This window comes from Centrocercus urophasianus, unplaced genomic scaffold (assembly GCF_019232065.1).
Source record: "Centrocercus urophasianus isolate 14NV4802_14NV808 unplaced genomic scaffold, USGS_Curo_1.0 seq_46, whole genome shotgun sequence".
NCBI lineage: Eukaryota > Metazoa > Chordata > Aves > Galliformes > Phasianidae > Centrocercus > Centrocercus urophasianus.
In genome coordinates this window covers 2,942,604-2,954,673 of record NW_024885044.1, presented here as the reverse complement: position 1 = coordinate 2,954,673, position 12,070 = coordinate 2,942,604, and the positions used below count along the sequence as shown (strand labels likewise).

The 12,070-nt window shown below is 40.3% G+C and overlaps 1 protein-coding gene across 3 annotated transcripts in view; it reads right to left on the bottom strand.

The window, feature by feature from the left end:
* Positions 1 to 11,123, bottom strand: part of LOC122168823 (guanine nucleotide-binding protein G(s) subunit alpha) — a 56,963-nt gene extending 45,840 nt beyond the window's left edge. The window contains exons 1-3 of one of the 3 annotated variants that reach the window (XM_042834436.1): positions 11,095 to 11,123; positions 2,998 to 3,052; positions 2,797 to 2,916 (exon numbers count right to left, since the gene is read on the bottom strand). In XM_042834436.1, coding sequence (XP_042690370.1) covers positions 2,797 to 2,916; positions 2,998 to 3,052; positions 11,095 to 11,108 — 189 coding nt within the window. In that variant the 5' untranslated portion in view covers positions 11,109 to 11,123. Of the gene's footprint in view, positions 1 to 2,796; positions 2,917 to 2,997; positions 3,053 to 4,133; positions 4,152 to 4,862; positions 4,909 to 11,094 lie in introns of those variants that run through there. The other 2 variants (XM_042834435.1, XM_042834437.1) reach the window with 2 other exon arrangements.
* Between the last annotated feature and the right edge of the window lie 947 nt (positions 11,124 to 12,070).

The following is a 12,070-nucleotide window of genomic DNA, read 5'->3' as shown; positions in this document are numbered from 1 at the left end:
CCAATTTTACAAGAGCAAAAAGGTTTTCCAAATTTTACCAGACCAGTCACCACGCTGAAGCTTCCTTAGATACAATACATAACTAACATAAGGCTATTTCCACTTATAGAAAATGATACATCTTCCAAAGTGCTGAGCTAATATACATAATTAGAATGCAAGTTCAGTTTTTCTTGCATCAAAGAACTATAACCTACATTCTGACCATCTCAAAAATCAGATAAATACTAACTTATACAGTCATCAAAGGTAAAAGGAGCCAACAATACTATTTCTAAACTAGCGGCTGATGCTTAAAACCTCAACCCTACGAACAGTTACCTATGAAATACTTCTTAAAGTCTACAAAACTAGCCACTAGTCAAAGTTAAGCATAGGCCTAAACTTCTATAGACTCAGGGCTTAAAAATTTAACAATACCTTTGCTCAGTGAAAGAAAACCCAGTTTTATTGGAGCACAGTTATTCCTCAAGTTTCATGTTATCCAACACACTTCCAAAGACTCCTCAGTAGACTTGAAATTATTTATAGACCTGGTAAGAGTATATCTACTACTTTACACAGCAACACAGCACATAAAAGCACCAGACATCATCTAGTCACAGAAGCTGATGACTTACGTTCCGAACCTCAGTCCACTTTGTTGTCTCTCCTATCCAAGGATCTCAGAATGCATTGCAAACGTAAAAGAACAAACAAGTGCAATAGTACTGATCATTGCAGTTGCTACAAAAAACCAACGACTTTGTTTTATGAGAACCTCAGGCTATTACTAATTAGTGTAAATTAGCCCAATTCTATAAACAGATACAGCCAGGCTGTTGACACACACTTCCCTACTAGTAAATACTACTTACAAGAGGGCTTTCATTTGATTTGGAAGGGCTCGCTGCTCTGCAGGCTACTGGAAATAAAAGATACTGACTATTTATTTTTATATTAAAAACAGCACTCAGAGTAAAAAGAGAACTTCCCTAGCTGTATCTAAGCATTACTTTATGTTCCCCAAAAAAATTCTGAGGGCAAATTTGTTTGTTTTGGTTTTCCTTTGAAGAAACACATTAAAAATACTTTTGCTAAATGGGAAGAGCCCCAGCCAACACTGAATTGAAAACATATTCTGATTCAGACTGAAACCGAATAGGAAATCACGTCAGAACTCTTCATTTGTCCTCAGTGCGTATTTGATATGAATTAAATTAACACATATCCAGCACATACCTGCCCGGCTTGCTCCCTGACTGCTATACAACCAGCTCTTTCAGGGAAAAGAAAAAAATAATCACTGCATTCCAACTGAACTGAAGAAAAACCTCTCTCTGAGATAGAGGAGACGAGGAAAAAAGTATTTCAGTAAGAAACAGGTCACAGAAACTTGCCACAGCACTGTTACAGACTGCAAACTGAACTACCATGAGACAATGGGCAGCAGGAGAGCTGCAGGCACCTGGCCAACTCAAAAGCGTGCAGGGTGGAGTACAAAGCTGCTGTTCTTTCCCTCAAATATTCTGCTAACACTGTCCTTAAAGTACAAAATTCTTTGTCCAACTGCAGAAAGATCTTCAATAAATTGACAAAATGTTCCTGCAAATAACATCGAGAGCTATCAAACAGGTATCTTAGAAAATATCTCAAAATGCCATAACATTTCTTAAGATAGAATCATAAAATGGCCCTAAAATGATTAATATTACATTCTATGTGCTACAAACTTCCCTCTTTCCATCCATCTTTCTGTGCCTGCTCACTGCTAACGCAACACAACACTCATATTGCTAATAGCACATAACTTTTGCCTTGTACACAAAGCAAGTTCCAAGTTGTTTTTCTCTTTGTAATAAAGGCTGACAGAAGCAGCTAAGTTCCCAGAAGCAGCAGTTGCAAAAGGTAACTTGCTGGTTTCACAGACCAGCTTGTTCAATATTGTTTATAAATCAGTTACGAAAACGTTGCTGTGGTGCAAACTATCCCACATCTGCCTGCACTTTCCTTTCAAGCACCTGAGACCAACTACTGCTGGAAACAAAACTGCAGTGTAAATGGATCCTGATTTTGATGTATCGCAATTTCTACCCTCATTGGAACATTACACAGAAAGTGATGCATTCCTGCATTACTGCAAGTACAAGATATTCCCCAGCAATTAATAACATCTCAGTATTCAAGAGTTCAGTGAGTGCAAACTGTATTTTCGTGGGTTTCTACTGCTTGCCTGCTTGGGATAGATACAATAGAAACTAATCGCAGTGAGTAGGCACAAAGTTATATCACCAAACAAGTAATTATACTTTCTGCATTTACTCTGGGGCTGCTGGGATTTAGAATCATTAACTAGGACTGGCAAGGGCTGGGGCAAGGACATAGTTATGTGGAACCTTTGCAGAAAGTCTGGTTGACACAGCTGTCAGAAAACATCTGAATCAGCAAGAAAACTCTACTATTTTTCCAGAAGAGAGAAATACAGTATCACTAAATGCCAGCTAATTATCAACTGGCTGCTGCACACATCTTCCCCCTTTTTGGGCAGGGCAAATACCCAAACATCACTGCCCACACTGCTCTTCTTCACTGTAGCTGCTGATTGCAATGGAGCGAAAGAAAGGAGACAAGGACCTCTGCGTTCAGAGACCTGCATACTCTGACCATGTTGCTGTACTTTAATTAGCACTGACTCATGATACCTACAGTAGTAATTCCCAAAGACCAGTCCACTGTTTTTTGTAAACATCTACTACAGTGCAGCGAAAATCATTTGCAAAAAAGCATGACTGCAGCCAATGAGGATTCTTTACTTACCGGTGGGAAATCGAAGTCTATCTGGTTAGCTAAATTTAAGATGTAGTCGATTCGAAACTGGTTCTCTGGATTGGCTAGTTCAACTGGAGGTGCCAAGTTGCCCATTGCTGTCACTATTGTCTGCAGAAAAGTAAAAGACATTGCAAAACGTGTCTACACACCTAACTGTGAAGAGTTAACAATATTAGCTTGTATGCTTACCTCTATAGCTTCTTTAATATTGTTCTTAATATCCTGAATTTTCATTTTCTTTTCCCTGTAATTAAATACATTATTAAATGTATAGGCCATAAAAGCAGAGCATCTCTTTGAAACAGAACATTAAAAATATTCTAGCAAAACTATATTGTTAACACTGAATAAATTTTCCTCAGTACTGAATATTTTTGTAGAGAGACTCTGAACAAACATCTCAAATCCTCTCTACTTACACAGTGAACATCTATTTGTTTCCAAAAGTGGATATTCAATTATGCTTAAATAAAAATTACTGCTGTCTGACAGCAGTACAAAGACATTCTGCAAAATTAGCTGATTTTGATTCATATTAATACGAAATACTAGAAATACATTAAAGTTATTTAGAAAACAGAAATTGAAAAGAAATAATAATAAAAAAAGAGTAAATTACAATAAGTAGAAATAAATGAAAGGAGAGCAGAGCACAATGAGTTACACACACACAAAAACAAACATGAAAACAATGTCAGCAGAAAAAGCTAGAGCAGAAATCTCAACCTAGCACAGACATTCAAACAGATCGGGCGCAAAGCCTACAATAAAGGACTGAAGTGAATACATACAATTATTTTCAACTACAAGCACAAGTGTAGGCTAGAAATCCAGTCTGAATGCTGTTTGTGAGCATTCACATTTAGGATTAACTGCAGGCAAACCAAAACGTGTAACAGGCAAACAAACTATTGCCTCTAATATATCTGTAAGGAGCTGTACTGCACGCCTTTTGCTATCCTGACAACAGTTGTTCTCAGTGCTAAATAGTACCACCAAAAGAAATGCCTGATCACACGTTCGGTGCAGGCTCTCACCTCCTGCAGGTATGACTGGGATTGAGTCTGTAAACTGGAACTTCACATAAAGCACTGGGATGAAGCTGTTACATTAATCATTTCTTGCTACACATGTAACAATACATAACATAACGTTACTGCTTTGAGGTAAAGCAAATTAGCCAAGTTATTATTGAAACAGAACAAAAGACGACCTCCCTGAGTCATCTAACCCACCTTTTAATCTTCACCAAAACATTTTACAAAACACTTGTGTCCCTAAACATACATCATTTATTTCTAATATTACTTATTTTGAAAACTCACATTTTTCAGAACAGCACCTCAAAGGCTCCAAACTACAACACTATGCTGCTTTATTCTTTAAAAGGCAACGGTCACACTTCCAGTTTGCTGAGTACACCTTCAAAATTTCAATCCACCTAAATAACTAACCACTCATGCTGTAAATGCTTTCTATCACTTCTTCCTTTCTGTATTTATTCACAACCAGCAAAACGAAACTGAAAGCATATTCACTATCCAAGAGTGCAGAACAGCAGAACAAGAAGTACTGCTGGAGTAACGGGGCAGACGCAGCAGTCCAAGAGTGGGGGGAATTTTGATTATCGTGTGAAAGATTACTTTAACTGCTGTAAAAGATCTGTCACTGAAAACAACCACGTGCAGCTGCATGCCACGCTGCCTCGTAGATGCAGGCTCACAGGATCCCATCACACACACACTGGGAAAGCACATCTGCAATGCGAGTCCTGCAGACACAAAGCAAACAGCAGCACGCAGTCACCTCGCTCTGCGCCACTGGGCTGCACCGAACACATATGGACTGGCAGCAAAACTCAACAGAGAACAATGCGACTGTCCTCAAAACATCAGCTCCTTAGCACTGCCCATCACAAATGTGCTCTCAAGGCACAAGGGCACCAAAGTCTGATGCAGAATGGAAATGAAATGATCGGTAGTTAGGAGTCAATTCCTGAGTCCACTAGAGCTCCTGACCCACCCAGCAGACCACCTTACACCCCACGTTTGTACCTGAGGAGTACTGGTTTTGGCATTGCTGATGGGAGCAAGGCAATGAGCCAGGAATTAAAAAAGAAAAAAAAAAAAAAAACAACACATAAATAATGCTATGACAGCAGGAAACATTTCTCGCTGATAGTGCGAGCAAAATGTCTGGCTTGACTTTGCCTCTAGTCTTTAGCTAAGGTCACGAACTCAGTGAACACAGAATCCAAACTGCCCCATTGAGGTCAAAAGGACAACTGATATGCCCAGGGTGAAGCAAGGCACCAGTGTTTTCAAAGGACTACGTAAAAAGTTACATTCAGTCATTTTGCTTTGTTTCGGAACAGGTATTTAGAAAGTCTCCTGATTTTTATGTGAACTACTGTTAAGATTCTTTTCCCCCTAGAGTTCTTGTGGCTAAATTTCTCAATCCATCAGTTACCTGACTCTTCCACATCAGACCAAGAAAGGGAGTATTATTGTTACAGGTTCTTGTCAAACTTTCATATTTACACGTCTCCACAGCTCCCGAGTTAGCAGCAGCACTGAAAGCGATAACGAACGTGGAGCGATGTAAGACTCCAGCAATTAACAAACTGCCTGACAGCATCACCGTCTTTACAACAGGAATGAAAGCTCACAGTGCCTATTTCTGCGTCTGTTGCCATGGCCCTACAGCATGCCCAGTAAACAAGGACTCTTATTACACAGCAATGAATGCACCATGTCATTTTGTGTTTGGTAATATTTACTAAGCATAAATTTTCCATGACAATGGGATATGTAATTCCTCTGAAGCTCAACGTGTTCCTCGATCACTCATCCAACAGCTCACCTGCACCTGGAACTTCCCTTTAAAGAAGGGCAATGGATGTCACTGTGGCTCAGGAAGTGCAGGTGAGGAAGGCCAGCCAGCACCTCGGCCACCCCCTGTGCTGACAAAATTCTTTTGAGAAATCTCTGGCAGATTGCACCTCAAATTTACAAAAGTGATCGAACTTCATTTCCCTCAACCATGAAAGCTGGACCTTTGGAACTGATTCGTTCCTCTTCCCTGCTCCAGGTACCAACACAACAGCCAGCACAACAGCAGCTCTGCCTGCTTTCCCCGCCTCGCGAGCTCCCAATGCCCTTCTGTATCTCTACAGGCCATGGGTTAATAAGGTCAAATTTTTAATCTCATTTAAAACTTTTGCTTCGGCTGTGTAGGGTAGGCCAAACAAAGCATTAGACTCTATTAGTTGAGGATTACAAGAAAAATCTCAAATCCTGCTGTTTTCAATATTTAAATGGGCCAAAGGAAAGCTGCACATAGCTCTCAGGAAAACAAATAAAGTCTATTTTAGGCACTATTAAAAAAAAAAAAATGACATTTCAATACAAGAAACATGAAATTAGAATGACATAAAAGGTCAGGAAAATCCAATATTCCTTGAAAACAAACTATGCTCGGGGAAGAGTGATCCCACCTGTGGCAGCAGCGTAAGTCAGACTCCAAACCTATGCAGTGAGCACACTGCCAAACAGATTATTAAGTTAAAAAAAATAATAATCAAACTAATTTGAATTTAACGCTCATTTCTGATTTACTTTCCCAATAACACAACCAACCACAACTTGGAACTTGGGAAGTATATTTAATGCTTTAAAAAGAACATCCTAGCAGGCCCAGATTTACCTTGCAAGTAGAAAAGGGGGAAAAAACACAGCATTGAAATGAATGGTTGAAGAAAACATGTCACAGAATTCTGTTTTTAAAAAAGAAAACTTAGTCAGAGATCTTGTAACCGCTTTATGGCATTTTGGAAGAGAAGTCTGGATTCCTTTGTTGGTCTGGGAAGGTTCAGGTGCTGTGTGCTCTGCTGGAAGTGTGACTGAACAGATGGAGTTGTGAGAGGACTGGAAACAAAAGCACAAAGAACTTCCAGTTCTGAACCAGAAGGGAGGTACTGGTCATTATTTTAAGAGCAAAATGAGGTGACCGTTTTTTCCTCCAAATACATGGTAAGGTAGCTTTAAAAAAAAAAGTTCCAAAGCTCGTAGAATACTTAACTACATATATATATATATATATATATATATATATGTAAATAAAATGTAAAAATGAAAAGGCTGATCAAATAATAGTGTTAAAAATACAGTTAAAATTACAGTTAAATATGATTTACGTTGCACAGATCTGATTGTGACCGTTTCTATATTCTTTCTGAGAACTTCACTCAATGCTCCCTGAAGTATCACCACTTCCACACACGTGATGTAACACATACAAAGGACAACATATTGCTTCCCTAAGTTCTCTCTTTTAAACGTTGTGAAAAGCACAACTGCTTTGCTTTTACTGTTTTAATACATAATAATATTTACTTACATGAGGTACGTGCACTTCCTAGTATGCGGCCATTGACAGGAACGTGATATGAAAATTAAGAGCAAACAGACACTGTCTATTTGTAGAAGAACAGAATCATTCTCTAAGTTACAAAGCAAGAAATACAAATTACTGAAGCACTGATAAAAACACATCACAGCTGTCTCAATAAAAGTTACTGTCAAGAAACACACTGTGAAAAAGTCTGAATGCAAAAGCAGACACTGCGCTGCTTCTGAGCACAACTCACGCTGCAGCATCAGGTGCTAGGCCTGGGACACACTTATTTTCCAAGGGAACAGGGCCATAATGCAGTCAGCACAAAACTCAAAAAAGGCATTCCTAAGCATAAATCTAATTAACCCAACCTGTAGGTTTGTTTCACCCGTGTCCACTGCACTATTCTCACCGTAAAGGTGAAAGGCTAGCACCAGTGCCCTGCAGGGAGCTGAGAGGAAGGCTGCCTGCCCTGGGACCTTTGGGGCTGCACAGCCGGTGACTGTGGGGCAGGGCCAGCACAGGGCCGTGCTCAGTGTGCAGGGTGGGATGGCACAGCGTGCTGCTCTGGCTCCAGGTCACTCTGAGGCTCCCCTTCAGCTCTGCAAATTCCTGCATACAACCAGTTCAACTGGCTTCACAGTCCCTTCACACCTGTAAGTATCACAGAGACCATCACAGACCCAATGTTAAGAAGCATAATTCTGCTTACAGGGCTGCCTTTACCTCAGCTAATTAACTAGCAATAGTTTAGGTAAGGAATGACAATAAAACTGTTTACAAAGAGCTCTGTGATGTACGAGGTTGATAAAGACCCTTTAATTTGTCATGTACAATTAAACACCTGTGTGAACTGCATACTGGATTTCTTGTTCTTCAAGCACGCACACACGAGATATCACACCAGTTTACCTTCTTTGCTCTAAGAACAGATAATTCAGCATATTAGAATAAAAGATGCTCTTAAAAGTTCACTTACTGTATCAAGAAACTTGATACAATCACTTACAGGGATGGAATTTTCACAGTACACTTCGTGATTCTTCTCTTTTCTGGTACTGAAAGACACTGACCAGAAGCAGTAGGAGGATTCAAGTCAAACTTGCTGAATCACCTTGCCTTGTACAATTCGCTAGTTTGCAATAACCATTTGCTGGCAAGAAGCACTAAAGACAGGGTTTTTTTTTTTTTGTTTTTTTTTTTTGTTTTTTTGTTTTCCCCATCTCCCCCACTGTGAATGTGGTCTTTATTAATGGAAAAAAAAAAAAGAAAAAAAGAAAAAAAGAGGGGCAACATGCGGATCAACAAGCAGCTTTTAGATATGCGACAGCGCTGTGCCCTGACAGCTGTGCAGTGCCCCAATCCATCTGCTGGTGCAGCCCCACCTGCTGCGACTTCTGGAGCTGTGACTGGGCCAGTTCATCTCCCCTTCATTTACAGCAAAAAATCCCACCAGGTGAGGATGTACTGACCACCAAACATAGCGTAAATGGATCAACAGCACCTGCTGTACCCCACACTCAGTACTGCTGAGACGTTGCTTTAGCACACAGGCAGTGGATGGAGCATTGCTGGGGGTCTTGTGCTTGCCTCAAGTTTTCAGGCGCTTCCAAAGCGCTTCTGTTTTCATTTTGAAAGATCGAGTTGAAGCATAATTGTATTGCCAAGCGTAAATGTCTGGACTCCAGTAATTTCTTCAGCCAGTCCTGGATACAACACTTTCCAAAGCTAGCAATCAGGTCTCAGACCCCCCAAGGGACTCATGTACAAGCAAGACGGGAACAGCTCCTACAGCAGCTAATGACTTCATTGCTACTTCGAAGTCAAAAAGTACACAGCTGGCTACATGCCAACATTAAATGGAAAGGAGCCCTAAAATAAAATGGCTGAACACTGGGTGCCAAACACGAACACAGAAATCAGCCTGAGCGAGATGCAGAGAGGGAGGGAAGACAGGAAGTGGTCAGATGGAATACAAATCTTTGTGTGCATGTGATCGCGCTTCCTATTATTGTCCTAAACACCTCAGGTGTGTGATACTGCAGGCAGGAGACCTGTGAGGTGCATGCCTATAGCAGTGAGAGAACCCGAGGCTTCTGCCCCAAACCCTGCAGATCAGCAGGAACACACCGACGCCAGAAGGACAACAGCACAGCAGGAAAGGAAAAAGGAGGAAGATTCCAACTCATGGTCTATCAGAAATGAGGTAAACTCTACAAAACATGTTTCTACACGCTCCTACTGCATGTAATGTCACTTTTGCATGAATCACCTACTTTCATTCTCATCTTATCTTTTCAATCTATTAATTCAATATAATTAAAGACCGCTAAAATATGCAAAGAACTTGCAGCGTGATAACAGTTTCCCTATTCCACCTATAGAGTTAACTAGCATCACTACTTCTGGGTATACACCTTAGTTGTCAAAAAATACTTCTGAAATTGAGACTTCCCAATTATGTATCAGGTAAAATTGTAACAAAATTCAAGTCGGCTCAGAAGGATACAAATTTAAAGCAATCAGACCACAGAAATTCCTTGAGATACATTCGATCTGGGCAAATCGGAAGTGTCACAGAGCCATCTGAGGGTAACAGTGAGCAGCAGCAGTGCACAAAGCTCCCTACCAGCTGATGCTACCAAGTCTGCCAGCTGTGATGGAAAATTCAAGATGCGTGCTCCACCAGGAAGCAGTCATTCAACTATTAATTTAAATCTCAAACTTAAGCCCCAAACATTAATCGAGGAATGAAACAAAGAAAGCTTCCTATTTATAGTAAAGCAACCTGAAGCATCTTCCTAAAAGTTTTGCTGTTGCTTCACTCAGACATAGTTCCCTAATCACAACCCCCTCCTTTTTCCAAATACAATGAAATTTGCAGAGATCCAAACTGTTGTTTCTTCTGAACGTTGCAGATTCAGTACTGCCAGCCTGTATGCAAAGAACACAGTCCAAAAAGGAAGGCAGTTATGACAGTGAATGTAGATCTCAGCACCTGAACAACAAGCAAGATGCTGGAAAGGAACCCAGAACTGAGTGTTATTACAATATGCTGCCACCATCCAAAGTCAACCTTAGATTTCAGTGAGCTACTAGTGGTAGATGTTTCATTCATCACATGTTTCTTACAGCAGTGCTACCTTGTTTTCACAACCATTTATTTGCATCACAGACACTTGCAGTCCCAGGGTTTCAGCAGAGAACCGCTCATACTGACCTGAGTTTTTGGGAAGTTCCAAGTTTGCAGTCACTGTTAGCAGTATGATGTGCTGCCTCTTCTCCTGTCAGCTTTTAAATCTAAGTCATATCTGAACAGTGATTCTTATTATACACTTTCTTAACATCTAGATTCCAGCAGAAAGCCACATTTGTGAAGAACATTACAGAAGTTCTACATGTTTTCATGTAAACTCATTAGTAGAACATTCCTACTGAAATCCCTGGGGGAAGAAATTGTGAAATTTGTCAAGTACTGTTAGATTTTAAGAGTTCCAGTTGTGCATTTATAGTTTCAGCCAGCAGATGAATTTACTATGACTGTGCATGTAAACTGCATTTTTAGCATATAGGGTAATTCAATATAGGAACAAGCAGATCTGAGTATCTGTCCCTTGCAGCTCCAGACACACAGACAGGCAGGTGCAACAAAGCAAGGTGCTGACAACTTTGGCTCTAATCCATCAAAGCACTTAAGCACATGTTTAATTTTAAGCACATGAGTAATTCTATCAACTTTAATAGGGCTACTCATGGTTTAAGTACTACGGTGGATAGGGGCCAGAATGCGCAGAACCTTTAAGAACACTGCATGGCCTATGCTATATGAAATAGAAATGGCATTCTTCCACTGAACAATTAAGTTATAAAAGCTTTAGAAGCAAAATGTACCTTAAGTTGAGCATGGTTCTCCCTATGTAAATACAGAGACGTGAGTTACTCTGCAGCCTTTGAAGACGATCTGATGCAAATTCTCATATGCAAGATGCCCATCTATCTTTGGTTTGCCCTTCTTTCCTCTGACAGCTTCATCTTAGGGCCGTGTGTCACCTATGCCCACCACACCATGTTTCCAAACGGAGGATCAAGTTCAGAAATCTGACACAGAGAAGATCGATGTATCAGCTACTACTCCCACTTCCCTTCTGAAATAGGATGTTACTGGGTGGAGTTTGAGAACATTAGTGCTAAAGCCTTTAAACCCAAGGTGCCTATGCAGACACATACGTGGCAGTTCCAGTATCACTGCCTAAACCATTTGTTAACTTCCTCCACAACATCAGTTATTTTCTGCTTTCACAGCTTTACATCCACCTGTCTCATACACATGCAGTGTGACAAATTTGGATGAATAAAAACAGGACTTCTTTAAACTTAAACTATGTTACACAGTCAGTGTTAAGGACGTTAGAAAACGTCAGCTCTGCAAATTTCTACCCAGAACAACTGCCGTAAAACAGAGGTGACCGATTTGAACTCTAGAGCATTCACTAGAAAAATTTCAATCCTGCTTTAGTTGAACGTGGCTCCAGAAGTTGTTACCAAGTTTTAGAAAGCAGCTTTCTAAAAAAAGAAGAGAAAAGGAAGAGAATGGAACAATTTGAGAAATCCTGCACAGATGTCTTCCAGGAGGCCAAATCACTACAAAGAAAAGGCACGAGACAACTCGAGTTTTCTTCCTGTGCTCATAACTTCAGTCAAAAAGCTCCACAAAATTTTTGCTTCTGTAATTATACTGTCCCAAATGCAAAATGAATCCTAATAGCTTCTAATAAAATATCAAATCATATCTGAAGGAGAAATCAAAGTCAATTCAACTATCCCTGCACCCACGGACCAACCCAGACCCCTGCTGGTCCCATAAGAG